Source organism: Crocodylus siamensis, chromosome 7 (assembly GCF_052110815.1).
Source record: "Crocodylus siamensis isolate JL-2025a chromosome 7, ASM5211081v1, whole genome shotgun sequence".
NCBI lineage: Eukaryota > Metazoa > Chordata > Crocodylia > Crocodylidae > Crocodylus > Crocodylus siamensis.
In genome coordinates, this window is record NC_143401.1 from 86916781 (window position 1) to 86941533 (window position 24753).

Consider the following 24753-nt stretch of genomic DNA (forward strand, 5'->3'; position numbering starts at 1 on the left):
TCAGCGGTACCTCTGCAGCTTCAAAAAAATTGAATGAAGTCACATGGGAATACCTGAGAGCAAGGGTTACCCCCAGTCTGTCCCCTAACTCAACACAGACATTTCATTTCCATGAGCTTGTTGGGATGTCACAGAGAACCTCTACGGCCACGTCCAGACATGCAGGCATGTGAGGTTTGGGTGCCACCGATCTCTGCCTGGCACCACAAACAACACGCGTGGAACATTAAAACGTGCCCTGTGCTGCAGGTTTGCAGTGTGGGGTGGGGGGCAGAATTTGCTACTGGGATTTCCCAGTAACAAAAAAAAAACCACCAGGAAAAATGTGGTGCAGAGTGCAGGAAAATAGCATGTGCCAGAAGAAATGGAGTCTTGGTCCTCCTGTGAGATGCCGGCCAACACATCTCTGCTGCTCCATTTGTGCCCCTGGTGCTCCAGCATGCCAGGAGCCAGATGGAGCTGGGCCAGGGCAGTTTGCCCGAAGTGGGACAATGTGTCCCACAACAAAGCGCACGTGCAGGGCCGTGCACCGAAGCACAAAGCAGTGGCATAAATTTGTGCCGCTAGTATTTGTGCTACTGCAAGCACGTGTCCCTGCATGTCTGGACACAGCCTATGACTTTGGAGCTCATCTATTAAAATGCTGACCTGAGGCTCTTCCTATAAGAGGAAAATCAGGCCAAATTAAGGGTCATTTTGCACCGCTTGCTGCAGGTCCTTGCGAGGAAGCAAGGCACAGCCTTGCCTCAGTTGTTATGCTGCAATTGCTACTTGCATCATGGGCAGCAGTGCAGGTACAAAAGCAATCTAGGGAGAGCAGAAACAGGCAGCATAGTCAGAGAGAAAAGCACCTTCTCCATCAGGGAAGATGGAAGGAATTTGGCAGGCTTTTGGCTTTACTGTTTCAAGAAAATGGCCACTTCAGCTGAGCCAGCACAGCAAAAAATGCGGCCCTCTCTAGGTCTGGCACTAGTGCAGTTTTTTTTTCCTTACTGCCACCTCCAGCACTAGATATGAAGGAAACGGGCAAAACAGGGAATGTGATTCTCTCATTTGTTCTTGGACTGGCACAACTAGACTCTGCCTTTTCACTGGGGATTGTGGCAAGGACCCAATTTAATCCTCTGTGTTTAAATGCAGGCATACAAGCTGCTTTGGCCGGAGCTGAAATTGTCAGTAAGTATTGTGATAAAGGAAAAATAAAGAACCTCTTTTTCTCATTTTAAAGGCTCTATGGGTCTTTCTCATAAAGATGTTGATAACTCTTCACCCAGGAGCTCTTTCTGTTTCTCTCTCTGTTTTTGTGAAATAACTCTTCTTTCAACTTCCACCAAAGCAAGAGGCAATAGGATGCTCATGCTTTGCTTTCAGGATGCTCATGCTTTGCTCATGCTCATGCTCATGCTCATGCTTTCACCCCCAAAGGTGCTACCAGGTGCCTGGGCAGTCTCGCAGGTGGGATGCAACTGTTCTGGGAAAAGCTCCTTTGCTTTTTTCTGCTAGGCTGGAGAGCGTTAGAAGGGGTCGTGCATTGATGGAGTGCAAAATTGTGAACTATTGTTGCAGTGAGGTTTGTGGCCTAGGATCTTCCCTTGCTAAGGGTTAAAAATGCTATATGTGATGCTAACTGAAATGGAAAGAGCAGTGGTTGATGCCTGGACTTTAAAACATACTTATCCTTGAGAAATGGGTTCTTGGTCTTGAGGGTGGATCTACTTCTGTATGTCTTTTGCATCCATAGACAAACCTGTTTGTACCCAGGTACTAAGGAGGACTCAAAGTTGAAAGCCAGTGGGGTGAGATAGGGGTAGGGATAGTCAAGAATCTCCTTTTCCCCATGATTTTATGGAAGGTAGAAGGGAATTCCTTATATTCATGGACAAGAAGATGCTTGGGAAGGATGATCTGGGGCTGAGATTTTTCTGTTTGTCTGGGCGGTGCTTCGCTACTTCTGGGTGCTGGAAGGCACAAATAGTAAAAATTGTAATGCATCATCCCATAATGACTGAGGGCCCCAGCTTCTAGTGCATTTGTAGTTTTTATTGGCTTTAACAGACAGCACTGACATTTTTTGAATACTATCAGCAAGAAGTAAGGGTTTGCAGGACGTTCTCTCTCACAGTTTCGGTACCACAGAAATTAAATCTGAGGAGAAAAACATATATAAAAATACTTATAGTATGTCCTTTTTACAGAATTATACTAATGGGTCTATAATACAAAGAAGCTAACCTAATTCCTCATTTGACATGGCCACGATAGGACATTACTACATTTGACTAACAAGAAAATTCTTTGAGTTGCCAAATGTAAACCACAATTTCCAGTTACAATGTCGAGGACCTACATTCATTCACACCGTTTGGCTTCTCTGGCTTGGTTGGACTAAATAACCTTTTGAGATGCCTTCTATTTTTCCATGATACTATGCCTTTAGCTATGTGACTATAATGCTTTCTCTGATACATTTATTGTCCTTCCCCGATAACGTGTATCTCCATTCAGGAGCCAGACAAGATAACGCACCACCATTGCTGGTCAACTGATTGACACCCTCTGCCTTCAGACGGTCTAATTCAAAGGACACCTTCTGATCAACAGCTGCCGTGTCGTACACAGTGGTTTCCAACTTGGCCAGCACAAGCCGGGCTGGGTGGGGTGCAGACTGGGTATGCACGAGGCCAGGTTTTCAATCTGTGGTCTGTGGACCCCGGGGGTCTGCAGACCATGGCTAAGGGCTCCACGAAAGGTGACTATGATCGATCAAAGCAGGTTAATACCCACACTTACAAGTCAAAGAGGTCTGTGCCCCCATTTGAAATTTCCAAAGGGACCCACACCTCCATTTGACATTTTGTAGCGAATGAAAAAAAGATTTAAACCCACTGGTATCGACATTTCATTACCCAATAGACTGATGTTTGCAGACGAGACAAACATGTATGGAGATTGCCTAAGCCACGATAAATCTGTTTTATCCAGTGCACAGAGGTTTTCACAGGAACTTTCCCCTTCTTGCAGCCATTTAAAATCCCTTCCTTGATACTATGTAAGAAAAATAGTTACAGTACCAGTAGCCTACTGTTGATCCTTCTCTAGTAAGGAAGGAAATTAAATTTTCCTGAGGTATTTTTTAATACTCTAGGTGCCTATTCTTGTCCTATTAACCCATGACCAAGACTGACTTTTATAGCTCCTAAATACGTTCAAGACATACAGAAAAATAGAACTCTTGGTTCCAAAGTGATACCTTTTACTATATATATTTTTTGTATGTCTTTTTGTCTCAGATCAACACGGCTACCAAGTACACCCCTAAATGCATTCAAGATTTTTGTAATAAATATACGTACACTTTTCCATTTTCTCCTTCTTGTACAGTGACCTTTTCTGCTCCCAGTCGAGGCAGAGTTGGATTTAGGATATTGTTGTTCCAAAGAAATTTAACCATAGTAACATTTTGAATGTTATTTTCTGCATCAATGAAGTCTGTGTAAGTGTTGCCTGGTTTGAGAGTGCCCCTTCGAAAAAAAAAGTATAAAAACCAGTGATGTCACCTGGGGTTTAATATTAATTGCCAATGCAGTTCAACTGCTTGTGTAGCGATAGCACCATGCTAATAACAAATAATGCTTTCAGTTTGTCAACTAATGAGCATCTTATTGTCCTGCTTTGCCCCATGTACACTCATGTATATGTTCATATAACTGAAGAATCCTTCACTATTTTCCAGTCTAGCTCTTTTGAAACCACTGTATTCAGTAAAACTGCTGCCCAAAGCCACACTTACCTGCTATATCCCTGGCCCTATAGCAAATGCCTCATTTTCTCTGAAACGGGTATTTCTAGAGCAGAGGTCAGGTGTCTTTTAGCAATGACAGGCTGCTGCTTTGTGAATCAGAGGCTGCCAGGGGAGCCTGAATATCCCCCAAATCCCACCTGGTGCATGCCAGAAAATGTGGCTCTAACCCTGTTATCAAGCTCACCCCCACCTCCCCATGAGAGATGCTGCTGATGTGGGGAGAGGTGTCAGTGTGGCCAGCAGCCCGGAGGTTAATGGAGCCTGGGGTTTAATCCAGGCTGCAGGGAGCTCCCCGATGCGCTGGTTCAAATCTCTTCCCGCACCTTGCTGGGCGGATCTGGTCTGTAGATTAGCCTGATCCCACGTCTAGAGCACCCTGGTAAACTGCAGTGAGTCTCAATCTGGTGGCCACATCCTTCTCCATGGTAGCGTAGGAAGAGTTTCGACCACTTGTTGCTCATACGTTATAGCTTCAGTTCAGATGCTGCCTTATTCCCATGCATGCACGCATACAAAATGTAGGTGTGCTGAATGAATGTCAGGAGAGAGCCGTGGAGGAACCAAGCCTATACCATGGTTGAGTCTTTAAGGCAGGTGGAGTCTTAGTGATCCAGCAAAGAAAAGAGAGGGTCAAGTTGCAACTGGGCAAAAAAATCTTCAATACTAGCCTGCCCCTCTTTCCCCACAATCAAAAGCAACAAAATCTCCATGCATTGCTAAAAAAGCCAGCTCAATGAGCTTAGGAATTACAAGGGGGCTCTTGCTAATATCTCTTATTTCTTTCAGGACCCCTGAACTTTTCTCTGATTAGAGGTATCGGGCTAAATTCTGCCTTTTGCCAGAGTGGCATAAATCTACAGTAATTCCATGTATCTAAGCAAGGGAGTCTATGAAGAAGCAGGATTTGGTTAGGCAGTTAAGGAGGAAGGTGATGAGGTGAACAAGGTCAGGAAGGCAGTTCCAGGCAGAGAGAACAGTGTGAAAGTGGGTGTGGGAAAAAGATATGGAGAAAGACACTGAAATGGGTCAAAAATGTATATGGATTGCCCATCAAGTCAAATTTGCTTGCTAAGTGGTCTGTGTCAAAATCCAGCTTCCCTGGAGAATCTAAATTCAGTCTAGCAGAATAAATAGCATAATGAAAATCACTTATAATATCCCCACCATTAAATCTATTTCCCCTCACTATTTCCATGGCAGCATAGCATATTATTAACTGGATCACATAAACTGTAATCCAGTACTGACACGCTTGTCCCACTACAACAAAAACAAACAGGATTATTAACTCGCAACACAGAAACCTGCTCTCACTGCAGCAGAAAAACCACAAAGGTGTGTAATGCATGGCTTTATGTGCGAGGCACGATAGCTGGGGGTTTCAAAAGAGTTTGCGGGATTCCAGCTGAATTTAAAACGGAGATTTTTTGGAAAGTTCAGACCACATCTGTCAATGCAGTTGTTAATGTTCAGTCTTTTAGTAGCAGACCCACCCATATGCATATATTTATATATCTATATGGAAGCTTTATGTTATATAAAGTGCTAAAAAGAATATGAAGGTCGCAGAGTTGAGCCAAGCCATGTGCAGCGTTAATTTGGCCAGTTTGCATAGAAGGATTATGCTAGTGTTCACAGTTATCCGTATTCCCCCTGCTCCTGCCCCTTTTCTGCCTCTGCCTATCCAAATGTCTAGCTGGCTCCTTGCATTTTTCCCCATCTGGTGGACTGTCTTTGTGCCCCTTACTCCGCTCATCTGTCTAAGCCACCCACTCTTTCTCACTGCTCCCATACTCTCCCCAGACCCAATGCTTTCTCACACTTCTGCATTAAATTCAGACAGTTTCCTTCTTTTCTCCTCTGTGTGGAGATGACACAGGCCAAGTGTAGCTGGGACGGGCTGCAGCATGCGCAGGACAGACTGTCTTTGAAGAATTTAGCTGCCAAACATTGATCAAATATATGCCACCTGAGATCTTTTAGATGTCATAACTTGGCCAAATTTGAATGAATTTGCCTGGGGATGGCAAATAGGTTTGCCCTTGATGCCGTACTGATCCCTGCTAAATTTAAATGCCATGTTATGAAATCTGGAGGCTTTCAAGCTTTTTATTTATTTATTTTTTGATGCATAAGAATGTGCTTAAGATGGGCAGAGCAGCATATTATTCCCTAGCCTTTAATGGCTAAACAGCTCCTTTAATAGCTGAACTATTAAACTTAAAACAGCTTGATGCAGGTTTGGGATATTTCTGGCCAAATGGTAAAGTCTGGGAAAGTTATGAGCATTGATATAGTTCTTATAATAGAAAATGTATGGCAGGTGGCCTTAACTAGAGGCAGTACTGGTGGTACCATTTATAACTGAAATATAATGGAAAGATCATTTTAAAAACGTGAAAAATAAATGATCAGAACTCCACTAGTGGAAGTCAGCTAACATCTCTGAAATCAGTGTGGTTATAGCAGATTTACACGGTGGACCTGAGATCAGAAGATAGCCACGGATGATGTATTGCTATTCTTATCAAAGACGGAAGGCTAAATTCTAGCTCTTTCTTTTTCTGGTATAAATCTAGAGTCAGTTCAGGTCCAGGTACTCTGGATTTGTACTGGCATACCTGAGAGCAATATCTGGCCTATAAAATAGGTTGAAGAAAAACAATGAATTAAAAATATTAAACTTTGATATGGTGGAATAGCATATTTTCCACAATAATACTGAACTTACTTGACAATTTCATATTGCTTGGTGTTTCCTCCAGTTCCATACAGGGCAATATGTACAAGCCCTTTCACTTTACTCTTTCCAGATATTGTCACAGACACATGAAACCTCCACCCTACACAGGAGAAATAAAATGAATTAAATCGGATCCTTGCAGGGGGGGAGAAAGGGACAATTTTTGGTTTTCTGTCATTATCCTGTACTGAAAGTTGGGTGTGGGGGGGTGCCTATCATTTCCCTTTGAGCTCACAATTATATCTAAACCTCATGGGAATGACTACAGAAAAGTACAGCTGAATGGCCTCACAGGATAGCACTCAGAGCCTGGTGTCCTAACGCACTTCTTGTGCAGTCGTTTACAAGTGTACAAAATAGGTGTAAAGCACCAGCAAATCCAAATTCTCACATTGTGTCAGGTCTCCAGGTTGTATCTGTATTGGTGTAGTGGCAAAAGCAATCAGGACTCATGGTAGAGGTGATATCTTTTATTAGACCAACTAGATTTTTGCAATTAAAAGCAATTTTGTTTTTTGCAAAAGAATTAAAAAAAAAAATCTAGTTGGACTAATAAAAGATATCACCTGTACCGTGAGTCCCGATTGCTTCACATTGTGCATTACACCCACAATGTACATTGTAGACAGTTGTGCAAATTCAGAGGCGTTTGCATTTCTTTGTAAAAAGAATAGCCCATAACATGATAGAAAGGATGTAGGACGTGAGAGCTGTTTGTTCGGTTTGGGGTGGTATTGTAAGGAACCAGTCTGAAGAGTGTGGGCTGGTATTTTCCAGTCCATAATCAGTACACCCTGGGTTTTACCCTGTTTGAAATCCAGAGGAGAAATTCCTTGTACTCAGGAGAACTTTTCGTTGTCATACAACTGGCAGAGCAGGCTCTGCTCTCTCTTGCTCCAGTCTCCCGAGGGGAAGGTGGAGTAGCCTTGGCACTATGTCAGAAGACGGTATGGGCAGACTACCGAGGAAAATGGCTCGGGGGTGTGGCGCTCCACTGTCCCAGTCACCACCACTGGCAAGCACCTTGTCAGTTAAAACCGAATTAAAGAGAGATGGAAACTGTTTAAATGCCCTACCGGTTTATAAGCAAGCAGATAAGAAGTAAAGGCTTACGAGTAAAATTCTTGGCCTCTCCAGTGTTCAGAAAAAATTTCTGGAACTGAGAACCAAGACTCCCCTTGTATTTATCTGCGTAATGACCCATGTTAGGGCATCCATACTGGGGGCACGGGAAGCAGCTTTCCTAAAGAAAACCAGGAGATCCATTAATGACAGCAATAGTTTAATAATCCCATTGTTTCTAAATCTCTGCAGCAACATGTTCCAGATTAGCCCCTCTAGCTGTTTAGGAAAAGCTCGTGCAATTTAGCTGAGTCCCTGAATGCCACCTCAGCATATGATTTGTTGAAGCTGTGAAGCTGTGTGCAAGTGCTATGTATTGTTATTCTGTATAGCGGGGCTCTGCTCCCTTCTAATTGTGACCGGGCCACACAGGGAGGTTGACAGAAGTGCTGCAGCTTTGGCTAACAGTGGGTTACGGATTATGCCTGGAGCTATGGGATAAGTGACTTTAGGCCATTGCCCACCTGTATGATGCCCTTGAGGCCATCTGCAGATGTTAAGTGAGTGCATACCGAACCCTGAGCCTTACATGGGTTGCTCTGTTTTTCATCATTTGAAAACATCATATTTTAAAGTGGTCCGGGAGGTATTACTGAGTTTCCTGCAGCACAACAAAGCAGAAGAGGAAGCTACGGAGGCAGCTCTAGCCAAAGCCACCAGGGCCTTCATGCTACTGCAGAACTAGGCTTAGCTGTGCCTTACCATATCACTTCCCCTCTTCATCCCACCCAAACCCAGTCCGGGAGGAGGCCCTAACATGTCCATCTACCAGGCCTGAACTCCTGCTGTAGCCTATTTTTACTGAGCTCTTGCTCTGCTATGGCTCAGAGAAGTGCCACTTATTGTAGCCTGACCCCTCTCCCAGGGAAGGAGAATGACTTACCGTCTCGAAAATTTCATACGAAGCACAGGGGTATCCTAGAAATCCGTCTGGAAAGAGGATGCTGTCAGAATAATACTTGTAGCTTCGCAAGTGATTGCAGGCCACGAAGTCACGAGTTCCTGGAAGAAGCAGCTGCTGTTAAATGTCCCACCATGTGGTTATTGGGTGGTGACTTCTTACGTTCTGCTAAACATCTAGATAAGGATGATGGCATTGCCCTGGTCATGTTGTCTGACAGATTCACTAATCCCACGTCACAATTCATGAAATGCCAGAGCTACAGTTTGAGCTTTCATTTTATAGTGGCTGCATGCACTGGTATAAAGCACAGATTTGTAACGCTTGCAAAGGCTGACTGTACAGTCCTGGCCCATGCTGGAGAACAGTTACTCATAAGAGTAGTCCCACTCTGAAGTGCTCTGCAGTTTTAAACAAGGGTTGCTGGGTAACCAGGCCATCGTAGGTAGCACCTCACAGTGTTATAAAAGGAAACAAAACGGAAGGTGTCCAGTCGTGTCCTGCCTTCACACCAAATTCTTGGACTGGGACCAGTTTATGCTGGCTGAGGAATTTGGGGCGGGGGGCAGGGGAAGAATTATTATTTTCAAGTTGAGAAAAAAATATGATTTTGAACTGAATTTTTCTTTTAAAAAGGAGTCGTTCAGTATAGCTGTGCGTGTGTGTGCATGCGTGTACATGTTTCAAGTCCCCATTACTGATCAGTAACTCAAAACATCCTATTGCCTTCAGCAAATATTTGGCTTGAGCAAAGACTGTAGAAACAGGCCAGTTATTGCAAATAATCATTTCACAGATTCGTACAGAAAAGAATCGGAGCTTTACACCAGAAGCAACTCGAGGGAGGGAGCATGCCTTGTTTTTATTTTGTCAAGTGCGACTTAACTTCGTGGGACTACCAACACCGAGCGGCTCTGTCAATAAAGGCTTCTGTTAAGAGTGTAAAAATAAGAATCTAGGTGCTCTGTCATGGTCCCGACTTTTTCAAACCATCTAAGAATAGACACACAAGGACATCATTTCAGCAGATGCCTCCAATATAGAAGCAAAGTCAATGTAGTGACCCCGGGTGACAAAAACGATAGACAAAGGCTCCAGACCAGAGCTAGAATTGACTGCGATCGCTCCACCCCGAGCAGCTGCTAGGTAACTCCATCATAAAAACAAAGCCCTGACTGCTGTTGTTCAGGACATTTAAAGCTTTTGGCACTGCTCGAGCGGTTTGTTTCTGCTGTCAGATAGGTCTCCCAGAAGCAAAGCCTTTTCGTTACTCTTTTTTTTTTTTTCAGTCCCTGCACTAAAGTGAACACATTTGGGCTGCGCTGAAAACTGCACAGCTGTAACTGTTGGCAAACGTAACAAAAATAATCAAAACCGCCTGAAACAAGAAAACTTGGGTCAATTCAAAGTGATGGTGACCCGCGCTAGAGATCATCACCTACTTCCTCTAGTTACCTTCCCAGATTCCATCAATGTCTACAATCTGTGACACGGGATTCTTCTTGCATCCTGGCATGTTTTCTCCTCCATTTGGATAAAAATCCATATGCCCAATAGCTTGGCGCATTCCAAAACCTGAAATATTTGCAACAGGGGTAAGCAAATTTTAATTTAATGCTGTCATATGCATGTGCCTACACACTGGTATGCACCTACACAAAGCTATTGGTGTTTTCTGTACTATCTTTAGTACATCTTTAGTCAATTGTAAACTCTTTGTTGGCAGAAGCAGGTTTTTTCCCCCCCTTTGGGTCTACACAGGATCTAGCAGAACGGGGTCATGTTCAGTGACTGTGGTGCATAGATGCCGCCACGATGCATATTCTTTTCATTCATCATACTGATTGTTATGTAGATAATAACAAACCTGCATTGGGAAACTCACCCAAATATGGAATCATAGGAGCCGAATCAGTATGGATAATATCAACAAAGGTCGCATCACTCTTATCCAGTCTGACTTCAATTGGAGTACCTTGAAAGTAAGGCTCTGCAGGATCCAGTCCTTAAATAGATGTAGACGTGTAAATAAAGAAAGAAACATTGATGATACCACTTTCTAGTGGGGAAGCTACATATTTGTAGCTGTATATGTACACATTTTTGTAGATATATGTATCTATAGTTGTTACACAATTGCTGCTTAGCTTCTTTAATTTCAGAAATAGAAGTTTAAGTAAATATATCTTCAGCCATAAAGACTGTCTTAGTAACAACATGCATCTTACAGTCTTATGCATATACAGGGTCTTCGTAAAGTCCCTGTGGACTTTTAAACTTGAATAACTTAGGCTGTGCACAAGCACTTTATGAAGACCCCGTATTATAGATCTGTTACAGATAATACACCCTGGAGCAGGACCACAGCTGGCAGAAATCAGATGCTCTATTGAAGTCAGTGGATTATGTATGTTGATTAATACCACCTGAGCATCTGACCTCGTTAATGTTTATGCTTGAACTCCGCCACTGCGACACCAGTGGTTGTTTTAGGCCAAGATTTTTTTTCAAATGAACTGTTACTGAATGTTAGGCTGCTTACTCCATATCTCCAACGGCCTACTTCTACTTCAGAAATGCTTTAGGAGGAATGGGGGAGCTGTTGAGTGCCCAAGACTTCTGAAAATTGCCCCATCCAAATGATGGATTTGGGACTTTAACTTTCGGCACCTAGTTCTGATGCAGTGGCCTTTTCCTCCTGGTGCTACCAGAAAACAGAAACTGCTTTGCTTTTTCAATCACTGCAGCTATCCCTGGAGCTTCAAAAATCTTGTAAACTACAAAGCATTTACTCTCTTGTGCTTATGTCTGATACTTTTCATGGACGGTAGCTTTGGTTTGGTTTTTAAATTGAAATTTGCAGACTATTAGTCCAAGGGTTACCAGGCCCAGACTCCTTGGGGAGATGTAATAACTGAAAACAGCTGAGTTAATAACATCTGAAATTGGCTTTGGTGCAGGAGGAGTAGCCTCTCTGCCTGATGTACTTTACCCTTGGACTAGCTTGGACAATGAGTGAGGAGATCAAACAAAGGACTTTTAAAATTTGCGGGTGCTGAACATGCTTGGAGAAGAGACTGACATGGCAAGCTAGGGGATATGTTGCTTGGATTTGGAGCCTGTTCTTAGGACATCCCTGGTTCTACAAACAAAGTCCTATCATTTATATTTTGTAATGATTTTGAATATTTGTTTATCATTGGGTGTAATGGGTGAGTTCCTGCAGGGATGGAGTTGGGTTTCTGCATCCAGAGGCAGATGTCTGTAATTATGTGGAGAGGCAGCTCCTAGAGAAAAAGCTTATTCCCAAAGTAAGCCAAATTCTCGTTAAGAAATTGTGGGTTTTTTAATTCCATGTTTTGGGCCAAATCAGCCAAATAAGTTCTGAATTCTATTGACTGAGCAGAGCATAATCATTCATGTCTGTGTGGCGCTACCACTGGCAAGTATCCTAGCCCCCAGACTCTTCAGCCTGGGGCTTCAGATACTCCCAACTCCATGGCAGGCATCCTGCATGCAAGTCTCAAGGCCAGAGGCCTTGGAGCTCAGCTGCCCTCTAGTCTTGCTTGCCCCTAGCTAAAATGCCAAAGGAGCAAGCTAGTGGGAAAGCCCAAGAGCAATTCCCCCCTCAGCATAAACTGTGGAGCCAAGATCCTCACATCTGGAGGCATTTGTAGACTTTCACAGGGGTCAGCCTGCCTGCAGCACACACCTTCAAACTACACCAAGTCATTCAAAGCCAAGAAGAAAGGTATCTCCCCTGCCAGGTAAGTAAATCCACCTGGGCTGACAAACACCTTCTGGTATCTCCCCTGCCAGTGAAGAAGCTGTGTCTTGTGATGAACAGGATAACAACCGCAGACAGGGTGCAATTCACAACCCAGGAACAAAGGTCCCTTGTGGGAGTGACCTCGGTGCACGGCGAAAGGATGACCTGCTGCATCCAGCCCACGGCCAGGGCCTGAGCGCTGTCGCTGCCACAGCTATACCAGTGGCCACTGGCCATTGCGGACTGTCTCCGTTTGCAGTGGCTTTTACTGCCAGTAGACCTGTGCTGCTGATAACCTCTGGCTTCTATCAGCTTCCCCCCACACCTGCACATCTGCATATATCTCACGAGATAACTATGAAAACATTCCCCTGAGTGGGCTGGTGGGGGTGGGACCCCTTCACCCAGCCTCTGACACTGCTTTTTGTCTGCTGTACAACAGACCGGTAGTGATCTGACTGCATTTCAGTCTTCCGGCCGCCAGTGGGCTTCAGGGAGGGACAGTCGGGATTTTATCCAAATGTCTCAATAGCCCATTGGGCTGTTCCTGCAAGACATTGAGCTCTTGGGCCATGCTCTGGAAAGGCACTTATGTAAATCCTTAACTATAAGTACCTGAGTGGCTCCGTGGGCCTCAACAGAACAACTCTAATATCTTTAAGTTAAGCACATGCCTAAATGTTTGGCTTAGGAGGACAGAGAGCTTGGGTCTTGTAGGCCCATCCCTTGAAAGAGCTGTTTGGCCATCTTCTCTGTGCACTATAGTTGGCTTGTTTGGTGTTTTTTTTTAAATCCTAAGAAATTAAAGTCAGCAGAGACGTAACACGTGTAAATGCATTTCCTAAAGATGAAGGGATTTATGTTAAACCCAGCAAACCAAGGAGATTAAAGGGTTACATCTGCAAGCTCAGCTTCTGCCTTTGGTATGTCAGTTCCAATTCATCCTTTCCTGAAAAAGGATATTGGGCAGCAGAACCAAGCACAAAACAATTAACTGTGCTCACTCCAGCACTGCTTTTACCATGCTTTGGAGGGGCCTGCAAGCAGTGGGTGATCTTGAACACCAGATGTGCCCCTGCACCTGCACAACAAGCTGGGTTAATGAGGGACAGGGATGATAGGAGAGAAACTGCCAGGATAAGGAGTGTGGGAATTGCTATGTCAGGCCTCTGCTTTTACAATAGAATTGGGCAAATGACTTAGAAAATAATCAGAACCATTAAAGCTGGCCCAGGTCAAGCCTGTTAAATGAACCGAGACTGTGGGACTTGGCACTCAGCTGCTTTAGTGAAATAGTAATATGCTGCAGTGTCACCGTGTTACGGCGTACCAAGCCAGAACAGCCCATGCTCCGTGGGCCCATCCCTTGAGGTCAGGGGACAGGATAACTTCTGTAGGATAACTTCTGTATAGGAAAGACGCCATCCTTTCCCCTGCCCCAGAGGGGAGGTTCAGGTCTGATCACTGCCCCATTAGCCAGCTACAGCAGCCTGGCCATTGCACACTGCATGTTATGGGATTCCCAAGGGCAAAGCCTTGATGTAAGTTGGTCTCAGGGATGCAAACCTCCATAGCTTCTAGTGGCACTGCTGATGAGGAAGGCCAGGAGGGTAACCTTGTGGAGTTTCCTGATAATCAGGAGAGGACTACTTATAACAGAAGGGAATAATCTGGCTCTGTTGGCAATAGAGGGGTACAGTGCAGTGGAGCTGTTTTGACTCTGTCCTGTAAGAAGCACTTACATACACCAGATAGATAGATAGGTAGATAGTAGGACTGTGTGAAATGGCACTTTTCCATTTTGCCTTCAGTTTTGACAGCTCAAAGGAACAGCTTTAAATTCAAAACAGCTGTTCTGTTCTGCTCCATTGAAACGGAAAGGCTGTTTCAATGCTGTTTCAATGTTTTGCTGGGGGTGGAGAGTCAGCCCAGCTAGGCTGACTCTCCACCCCCAGTGCTAGATTGCACAGTGGGCTGGGTGTCAGCCCAGCTGAGTTGACTCCCCATCCCCAGCGCTAGATCAGTGAGGGAGAGCAGAGAGTCAGCTCAGCTGGGCTCACTTCTTCGTCTCCCCCACCCTGCTGCGATCAGGTGCAGGGCGGAGAGTCAGCCCAGTTGGGCTCACTCCTCCGTCTGCCCCCCCACACTGAGATCAGGCGCGAGGGCAGAGAGTCGGCTCAACTGGGCTCACTCCCCCACTCCATGCTGCAATTGGGTTCGGGTGCAGAGAGTCAGTCCAGCTGGGCTGACTTTCCGCCCCGCACCTGATTGCAGGGTGCCGGGGGGAGCGAGCCCAACTCGGCTGACTCTCTGCCCCACCCTGCCGGATTGAAGCGCCCCCTGTTGGATCGCAGCTCTGGGGTGGGGAACTGAGCCCAGGCTCAGTCCCCTTCCCTTGCACTGTTATTGACTTCTGGCAGCAGGAGGTGGGGAGAGCCAGCGCTGCACTCCCAGCTGGTGCGGTGAGCACAGCCCTGGTTCTCCCCTGTCTCTCACTGCTGGCTTGGAAACTTGAAACATTTTGAAACTTTTTGGCTAGCCTCATTTTGTTTTGAGGCCATTTCGAAGCCCTTCATTTCAATTCAATCTCACTGTTTTGAGCTCGAAATTAGTTGAAACAGTGTTGAATCAAAACAACCAGTGAAATTTCGCACAGCCCTAGATAGATGGATAGATATGCATAGGCACCCATGTACACATGCTAGCCAGCTCCAACAAGCACCTACAGGCAGGTTCTGTAAATTATGAGGTAATAGTAGGATTTAGCAGTTTTCTCTAGTATCGATGGAGCTAGAATTCATTAACTTACCAGTTATTCTTGCTATGCCTGGCCGCCGCCTCCCTGCCTCTCCTGCAACGTGAGCTCCAAGGCTATGGCCGATGATATGGACCTTGGAAGGGGAGTACTGGTATCTTTCCTGATAAAAACAATGTTTAAAAGTCATAATTTTTATTGTCAATGATGTTAGGCATGGACAGAGGCTATGACTAACTGAGGGCCAAATTCTGCTGCTTGAGAAATATGTGGAGCAGAGTTGAGGTTCCAGGAACGTAAAGAAAGGCAGAAGCAACAGGGTCGTTCCATAGGCGCTGCTGAAGCCTCAGACCATTGACAGCTTCCATAACTGCTGTGCACATGTGAAATTGTAGCACTGGGCCCATATATTCATAGATCCACCAGCTGGGCTGCTTCCTCCTTCTTCCTTGGCAGGTAAGTGCACTTGGGGTTTTACACCTGGGCTTTTTAAGACGTCAGTGCTCTTCAAAGGTCTCATTCTGCACTGTTCTGAACCCTGTGCTGGCACTAATACCAATGCAAACACTACTATTCTAATTTGCATTTTATACCTGCTTTGCAGGCCTGTAAATAGCACAGGCTGAATGGCAGTAGAAAAGCAGGCCCTTGTTTTTCTTATACTGGTCATAGAAAAAACAGTTTAGAAAAATAAAAAATTGAGACTGGTCTTCTCCCCCAAAATGTTGTTAATTTCTGGACTAAGTTTTTTAAAGTCTAGCGATCTAGGGACAGAGCGGGACATTTTCAAATGTAAAAATAGCACTGAGGTACATAATTCTCAGTAATTTTGCTTTGAAAATGTCCCTGAATCTTCATGTAGTGTAAAAATGGTGATGAATATTAGCAAGTCTCTAGCAATTTGTGTTAGATGAGGATCTGGCCCTTCAGTCTGGGCTAGATCTCCAGAGGAACCTAGACAAGGTTTAAGCATTTAACCGCCACTTTAGACACCTAAATCCAAAATTTGGATTCTCTGAACCTCTCCTTGGTTGCTGCCTAATTTTGGATGTACCTGTAGCCCATGTAGAGATGTCTTGACAGTGATGATCAATTTAGCACCCATTTGGTGGGTTTAACCAACTAGGAGTTGCTCTACTTATCTTACCCACGGGACTCAAGCTGGTAGAGTGTTATGTCCTGTGTTGTATCAGGGTTGACAGTAGTTTTAGCAAGAGTTAGATTACAGATTTGTTTAGGATGGTTTGGATAGGGATGATCCTGCCTTATGCAGGTGGTTGGACTAGGCTCCATACAACAGCTCGGTTGTACAAAAGTACTTATATGCAGACTGAAAATACTCAACTCTAGTAAGGGGCTGGCAGAAACTTTATAAGCAGGGAGCCCAACACTTTCTATTGTAAAAGAACTCGAACACTTCTGTTGTTTGCAGCAGAACTTTAAAATTTGCCCGCATGATAAAATGTTGTCGGGGAGGTGTCTTTTGCTGGCTGTGTAAATTCCCATTCAGATTGTGTACTCTGATCACATTATTTTCATCAATATTATGCTGTTTTGTGTGCCTAAAAGAAGAAGATCTCTTACCATGAGGACATCTATAAAATAGGCAATTTCAGCACCCACAACACGGACGTTGTTTGATGCCTGGGTATACTGGCATCTTGAACTACTCTTCCAGTCTATGCAGATGCAGTTTACATCTTCCACTTGAAACATCCTCTGGTGAAAATACGTATTTGCAAAAAAAAAAGAAAAAAGCAAGTTGCATTAAGGAGGGATCAAGACATTATTTAAGCAACATACCCAAGCTTATCAATGGCATATTCGTTCCTTTTAATTTTTTTCCAAATACAGCGCCTATATATACTAAACCATGTCCTGATGATGCAAAAAACAGCGGTGGCCAACCCGCAGCACACATGCCACAAGTGAAACAGGGAGCCTGCGTGTGTGGCGCTTGGCAGATCAAGGAGGGAACAAAGAGCACAGCAGCAGACAGGGCAGGAACCAGAAAGCAGAGCAGCAGATCAGGTGCCCACAGGAGGATCCAAGGACTTAATGGGAGAAATCACACTAAGCCCTAACTAGTGTAGTATAAAATGCACTTAAAAATTAGTAAGTAATAAATACGTTTTCCCAGGTAATAAATACATTTTCAGATCAAAGATGGACTGGGTTTAAAGAACAGGGCTCAAGCCTTCTTGGGAATTAGTGCCAACTTGAGGCAAAATCTACCCAGTTTGCACCTGGCAGCGTAAGCCATTCTGGTTGCTCACTCACAGAATTTGTTTTTTTGTATAAATGTTAAAAGAAGGTACCTTTCTGGAGATGGGTAAAAATGTGTCAAGGAGATGTTACGGTTTAATGATTGAAGCCATAAGGGAGGATGGGCCTGTTCCTGAGCAGACCAGCTCCTCAGAGGGTTGCTAACTCTGTTTTGAATCTGTTCCAGGAGGTTTCCAGAGCGCCAGCATGCCCGCGACACACCAGGCAAACGTGCCCGCGTGCTTGTGTGCATCAGGTACGGATGACAGCGCGGAGACTTTACAGCAGGAAGGCAAAGGCACATTACTATTACATTTTAAAAACCCACCGGACCACTGTACAAATTGGATTCAACATTTGATGTTTATTTCAATGAATGCCCTATCACTGATCTCCCGGGTGAGTCTCAGCAGTATCCTGGAGATTTAGATCTAATTCTGGAGACTCCCGTCCAGGGCAATCCTGGAGGGTTGACAACCCTAGCTTTTCATTGCCACTACCCAATTTTTTGTGTCATGGCAGTCTTACCCCATTACGGTGGACTGCCTGCCCTCACAGGCATGTGCCTTACCAGGGGAGCCTCTCTCTTTATCAGCAGGTGTGGGGTGATGCAGCAGACATGAGTATAGCTGCTTAATAAATTGTAGGATCACCTCAGTTTCCAAGCAGTGTCTTACTTGAGCTGTTTTGTTTTTAGTTTTTTTGAGGTTATTTTTATTGTTTTTTGGAGGCAGGGATTGTACATCAGGGAAACAAAAGAGTGACTGGACCAAATTCTGTTACCATTTACTTGTCTAAACCCATTGACTTCAACAAGCAGGATACTTTGGCCCTTTTTGCCTATTAGTTTTCTTAGAGATGTAGAGCCAGGATTGAACAGATTTTAGCGGAGCAACATTTTATGTCATTCTTTTCTAGAGGAAGAAGTAAAAGCTTCTTGTCAGCACAGATAGCATGAGGTACATTGGTTAGAAATAGAAAAAAATATGTAATTTTGAGGAATGCATTTATAAATGTGACCTAAATATCTGTAGTACCATACCCTGCACATGTCTGACAGCCAAGTTTCTTCTCCTTGGTCTATAAATCCATGCGTAATAAACCGGGTTATCTTGCTCGCGTTGAAATTTGAGTAGTCAATAGTTGTTGGATCGGTTGCAGTGATCTCCTGTTGTAGATAATACAACTGTAAATGTTTAAATCCGAGTAACTCTGCAGATTAGAAAGCATTGCTGTTGCTACTTAAGGCCAGCTTTTACGATCAGTAAGAGCCCTGCTAAATCTTCAAATGAAAGCTGGATAGAAACCAGCTACAAATTACATGTTTTCAAGCAGTAACCTTATAGCTAGTTGGCTGTTTTTATAGTTGGATGGACGTTTTTATGGTGTGGTAATGACTTTACAAGTATGGCCGGTCGAAATTTATTGCATGATTAACTAGTTAATTGGAGGGGCTTATCATATGCATTTACTGATGTGTATGTGAAGACAAGCTCATGACTCATGGCTTGCAGGGTTCACACCTGGGGGAAATTCTGTCTCCATTCCTGTCAATGTGAATTTTGCTATTGACTTTGGCTATTGCTATTGCCAGAGCCACGATTTCAGCCTCTGCTTAGGAAGTGCTTCCCTCTGCTTATCAAATGCCCTCTAATACTGCATATTTCCTTAACATTTATCAATGGACATAAAGGAGAAAGCGACTCATGGTCTGCTTTAGGGAAGCCATTTGGTTGGCACAGGGCTGGTGAGGTCTTCAAAAAATCACTTATTGCAGCCACAGGTGAGAATTTCTGCTCCGTGAGACTTACTGAACCTCATAGGAAACTAGACAGGAACTTTCTGAGAAGCTGGTGAAGGTTGCTCCCTGAATATTTTAGAGACCTGGCCCTCTCTATCCTTAGCAGTCCTAGGAGTGCTAACAGCCGATAAGTCTGTGTTTGTGTTTTGTATGTATACAACTCTTGTAATACTTAAACAGCAACAGGTCTTACTTGATAGTAATTAGGATTGATTTTAGTGTAGAGAAGGAAGCGGGCGTTTATCCTTTCCGGACTCCAGGGTAACTTCGCAATTGGCCTTTCTATAGTTCCAGCCCATGGTATATCATCTGAGAAGCAGCCAAGCCTGTCGAAGCAAACTTGCTCTCCTGTAGTGCACAGATCAGATCGTTTGGGTGTGAATGAACAAAGGTGAGGTCTCAGTCGGTCCAAGACCACCCCTCTCCCAAAGCACTTGTTGTGCTTCCAACTTTGCAACCTGAAGACTGATGGTCATTCCCTTTCGTGAAACCCCCTCCCTGACCGCTACCAATCCTAGCAGGAACAAAGAGAGGGCTGCGCCCTCAACGCATTTGGGGTCAGGAAGGAATTTTAGCCCATGGTCAGACTGGTGCAGATTTTGGGGGGTTTGCCTTCCTCTGTAGTGGGGGGGGGGGTAGCCCCCTTCCTTGGATCTCCTGAGCTTATTTTAACAACCTTTGCAGCGGCAAGACATTGGCTGCCATGGCCCTTCCACTTTACTTGTGGCTGCTTAGGGTGCTATGTCTTGTGGTTGTATCAGGGTTAACTGTGTAGTTTCACTAGTAGGTTAGGCAATGGATCTGTATAGGATGGTTTGCATAGGGATGATCCTACCTCCATCAGGGGTTAGACTAGATGACCCCTGGAGGTCCCTTCCAGCCCTACTTTTCTATGATTTTTTGATTTCTATACAGACCCACAGAGCAGGGAAGACCTGTTATAGAGTGGGAATTATGCTGCGTCTCTTGCAAAAGTGTGCTTCAAAGACTCTCTCCTTTGGCCCCTGCACTGCATTTTTCTCTGGACAGCCGGAGCATCCTGGCCCTAACTGACTACCACATGCCCTGGCCCCGATAGACAAGAAAGACCTAAGGCTCAGTGAGGCTTTCCCCTAATATAGTGACCCGATTGAAAAGACAAAACCAATAAAGCTGTGGTGAGGAAGCAAATTCCCCCAAATTCCTCCCTCGGAGCTCCACATGCGGTAGCAAACCATACTGCCTGTGTTTCCTATACATGAAATGCAAGCAATATAACCATAGTCGTTTGGCATAGAACTGTCGCTGTATAGAATTAAAACCCTTGCAAAATAAACCAGAAGAGAAAATCCTGCATTGAAATAAATCTTCTGTCTTACCTTTCACTGCACCCAGCAGAAAAAGCACAGTGGTCCAAATTTTGAGCATCTGGAAGAATCAACAAAGAAACAATAAGACTTGCTTGCTTTGGAGAGCTTTGTGTCCTTTTATTTTTCTTGTGATCATTCTGCAACTTTACCGGACTGGGCATTTCTACACTGCAGTCCAAAGCTGTGGTGACTATTCATAGATTTAAATTAACTCACTTGGATGCCAAGAGCAGCTGTGGCAGTATGGGGCTTAGCGTGAGCTGCAAAACTGACCCAGCGACCAGGGTCAATTCTTGAACAGTCGGTCTGTACTGAGCTCCATGCTGCTATGGCTGTAATAGCACCGGGCAACCCGGCTAATTTAAATCCAGCTTGGGTAAGTCCACTGAAGCTTCACTCTCATCTTTGAACAGCAGTGTAGACATACCCCCACCCCTGCCTCAGCAGCAGCTATTATGGGACAAGCTATACAAAGAAAAACTCACGGTGCAATACTCTACCTTGAGCAGCTGTGCACTGCTAAACAAACTTTGCCTGTTCTTATATAACACAAATTATCCTTGAAAACACCCCAGAAAGATAAGAAAATGTATTTACTCCAGATTGTAGTTTATTGTGGTGTGCCAGCTTCACTAGATTTAAGGTCGAGAACCCTTTTCCTTAAAGGTTGACTTTTCTAAGTGTTTGATGTCCCACATGAATGCTTGGATGCAAGGTGGGGTTAATGTGCCAACTTTGGGGTAATTTATGACAAAGGTTCCTAACATTTAGTCCCTTCTCGAGGAAAAAAAAAAGACCCTTCATTAGGGCGATAGAGTCTACTGATATATTTTGTTCACACCTGCGGGATCAAAAATGACCTTTTGGGGAAGCTAAATCAAACATAGGAACTTAAGAGATGCCATGCTGGTTCAGACCTCGATTCCATCTAGCCCAGCATCCTGTATTTCCCCATGGCACAGAGTGGGTGCTAAAGGGAAGATGATTTATGCAGAGCCTATCTAGATTCATCCATTGCCTGCCCCTCTTCTCTTATGGCTTCCAGTATTTTGAGGCCTAGGAAGTCCTAATTTGGACATTGCACCTGTAAATGTCAAGTTTAATATCCCCCTCCCCCTCCGTGCACCTGTCCTCCATGAATTTGTTCAATCCCTCTTTGAAGCTAGTTAAATTTATCAGCCTCCACAACACCCCACGGCAATGAGTTCCACCAGATAACTAAACACTGCATGAAAAAGAACATAACATTCAATACGAGTTGAGCTGTCAATATAGGCACGAGCCTAATGTTCATAGCTCAAATATATTCCATGACCCATAAGTAGCCAAAAAAACTTTTGAGTTAGTGCAAGTGACCCTGAGCTCCCCCCTCAACTAATGCTGTTGGAATCTGAGCCCTGGCAGAAATCTGAAAAAATAAATTAATACCAAACGACATGGATCAAAGAGACTTCTTTAGTTTGGGGAAATGTAGTTGGAGTTGAGATTCAGAGAACGTGCATTCAAGAGGAATATACATTACTCATGTGAATGCTTCCTAGATGGAGTGGAGGGTGAGGTGCTGCAGAAGTGCGGTGGGATAGCAGGAGAAGTGGTTCAGGCTACAAGGTTGTGGGGAGAGTGGGAATTAAGGCGAGTGCTGCTGGGAAGAGGAGAGGAGCTGGGACTCAGGCCGTGAGAATTAGGGGGTGGAGTATGGGGTGTGACATAGGACACGTGGCACATTGAATGTGTTGGGGGAAATCAGGAAAGCATGGGGCTGATGCATGCAAAGCAGGATGTGCAAAGCTGATGTAAATTATGCTGGTGTTAGCACGTCACCTGTCTGTCTCCTGAGGGTGCCTGAGCCCCTCTTGCTGGGGCAGGTGCATACTTGCCCATCTGTGTTGACCCCCTGCAGTCAAGCATGCTGGAAGCACGTCCACTTGTAAAATACCTTCCAGCACTGCTGTGGCTGCTCTAATCCAGGAGGTTTGTATCATGCAGAACGGTTGTAGCTCTTCCTGTAAAGAAATGTTTGAAAGGTGGAAATGGACAGCACCAGGTGACTGCCAGACTACCTGAGTCTCCCTTAAACCCACCAACAGTGCCCCCAGCTCATGGCTCCTAGGCAAAATGTGCTTCTGGCTTCTTTACAACTCATTCCAGCCAGGAAGAGCGAACACCAACTTGCAGATGCACTCACAGTCTGATGAAGGGTATTTATACCCAAAAGTTTGCTAAGAAGAATTTTTCCAACAATTTGAGTTGGTCTAATAAAAGATTGACCCAGAGAACCTTGTCTGCCTTGGCCAATGAGACCCTCCAACAAATGAGGGTGACAGGGAGAGCAAACCACGGTGTTGCCTGCAAGATGCTACTTGCTCAGTGTTGTCTGTGGGCCAGTGGAGGCTGGAAACCACTGCTTGATAGGAAGAGCCTCAGTGGGATGAAGAGATACACAGGTGCTGCATGGACTGAACTGCACTTACAAGCTTTGTCAACCTTGTGATGCCCATAAACTGTATCTTAGAGCCACATGTCCTTTCACGTGCTGATACTCCCCAATCTCGACCTGTGGGAAGGAATGAAGGGTCACCAGCTGGGCACATACCGAGCTGCCAACATCCACAGGAACAAAGTTTTAATGGGTTCAGTGCAGTTGTTCTAGTCTTTGCTGGGGGCTCAGTTCTGCCAGCCTTACTCTATGTTTTGCCATGTCTGCAAGGGGACTTATTTACATGGTGTGGACGAGGTTGCAGAATGGGAGGCTTGGTGTGCCCTCATGAAGAATGATATTAGAGAGGGGCAGCTCCTGTATTTTAGGTGCCAGTGGGGGCAGAGTTCAGTGGGTTCCCGTTGTAACTGCGCTAAGGCTCTCATCGTCATTCTCATTAGCAAATCGAGTCACTGGTCAAATCTTCAGCCTGTGTTCAGGCTGGATCTACACTGCGCAACCCACCCTCTGCCCAGGAGCCCCTCTGAGAAGTGGGCAGGGCTGCAGCTTGGAGGCCTCTGCATGAGCACAGGTGGGAAGAGCTGACCGTGAAGAGGATCACTACAGTCCGTCAGTGAGAGCAGCACTTAGGCTGTTTTAAGTTACATCAGAGTTGTCTGGGCCTTTTTACTCTTGGAAGTGGGCTGTGGAAAGGAGGATTTGAGGAAGATAACAGGAGCAACCAGAATTTGAATTCAAGCGGGAATGAACCTCTTAGAGATGTTGTTAAAAAGTGTGAAAGGGGAATGAATGCAGGAGGGGAGTAATGCCAAGCACCCACTAATAGGAACAAGCTCCTTTGACCAGCCTGTTTACGATTTCCTCCTATACCCGTGCATACAGCCTTCTTAAGCAGACCCTAGGATTGCGTGTGATTTCACTGGTGATTTTGCATAGCCCTTTTTAAGAGGCTTTCTCTTGTATGGTTTATTAAGAATTGTATTCCTGTGAACTCCAAAAGATTTTGAATGTGTTGTTTCTATTGCTGTCAAGATAGCAGTGAAACATAAATAACAACATCCTTGCAAGTGTAGGTACAGGAAGGGAACAGGGAAAAGATTAACTTGTTTTGGCTTTCCACTGTGTAATTTAGCTTACCTTTTTGCTTGACAAAGAATGCCCGTGCCTTGAACTCTAGCAGCGTCAGCCTGATTGCTAAGATCAAACTTTGCAGAACATAAAAAGGTTTTCCAGGTTTGTTTTTTAAATGCTAAACGCATTTTTTTCAGAGATGCCTGGCATTCTGGAAAGTTTTCTTTCATCACACACAAGGGACTGGCTCCACATAGAAATTTCAGGTCTGGTGTTATAGAAGAACACAGACCAGCTGACCTAATGGACCCCAAAGTCCTTGACTCTGCGATGCAGGGCCATGATTCTGAAGACACTTACCTATGTGTTTATTTTTACATGCATGAGTTCAGGCGCGTTAATGATGAGGTTGATATGCGTGTGAGGCTTGCTGGATGGTTAAAATTACCAAATAGAGAGTAGTCCTATTGATTTCAGATGGAGTTCTGACGTGCATGAAGTTAAATGTGCGTATAAGTATTTGCAGGTCTGGGGCTTAAGAAAGTGATGAGGAAATTCACTGGGAGACCCAGAGAATGGAATGAACTTTGAAGACTGCTCATTTTACATGCACTGTTCAGGGTATAGAGCAGTATTATCAAGCCTAAGCATGAAAAAAAATCATGTCATGCCCCCCAAATCATCTTAAATACTGAGATGTAAAAACCCCTGAGAGTTAAAATTAAAACTAAAATATAA

The 24753-nt window shown here is 44.6% G+C and overlaps 1 protein-coding gene across 1 annotated transcript; it reads right to left on the reverse strand.

The window, feature by feature from the left end:
- Positions 1 to 2081: 2081 nt before the first annotated feature.
- LOC149860089 (inactive pancreatic lipase-related protein 1-like) lies at positions 2082 to 20565 on the reverse strand. The gene is made up of 12 exons (XM_090057214.1): positions 20517 to 20565; positions 19352 to 19506; positions 18400 to 18525; positions 16677 to 16811; positions 15147 to 15255; positions 10454 to 10573; positions 10024 to 10143; positions 8551 to 8669; positions 7659 to 7788; positions 6534 to 6645; positions 3354 to 3521; positions 2082 to 2145 (listed from the first exon to the last, which is right to left on the reverse strand). Exons 1-12 carry the CDS (start codon positions 20563 to 20565, stop codon positions 2082 to 2084), a joined length of 1407 nt encoding a protein of 468 aa, XP_089913340.1.
- Positions 20566 to 24753: the final 4188 nt, after the last annotated feature.

Bases quoted from the DNA above. Each gene is read 5' to 3' on its own strand.
- LOC149860089 (XM_090057214.1), bottom strand. From the start codon at position 20,565: ATGCTCAAAATTTGGACCACTGTGCTTTTTCTGCTGGGTGCAGTGAAA. The intron at 7,789-8,550 runs GTAAGTCATTCT...GGTTTTCTTTAG, and splicing joins CGTATGAAATTTTCGAGACG to GAAAGCTGCTTCCCGTGCCC. The intron at 2,146-3,353 runs GTACGTATATTT...TTTTCTCCTCAG, and splicing joins GAAGGAGAAAATGGAAAAGT to ATTTAATTTCTGTGGTACCG.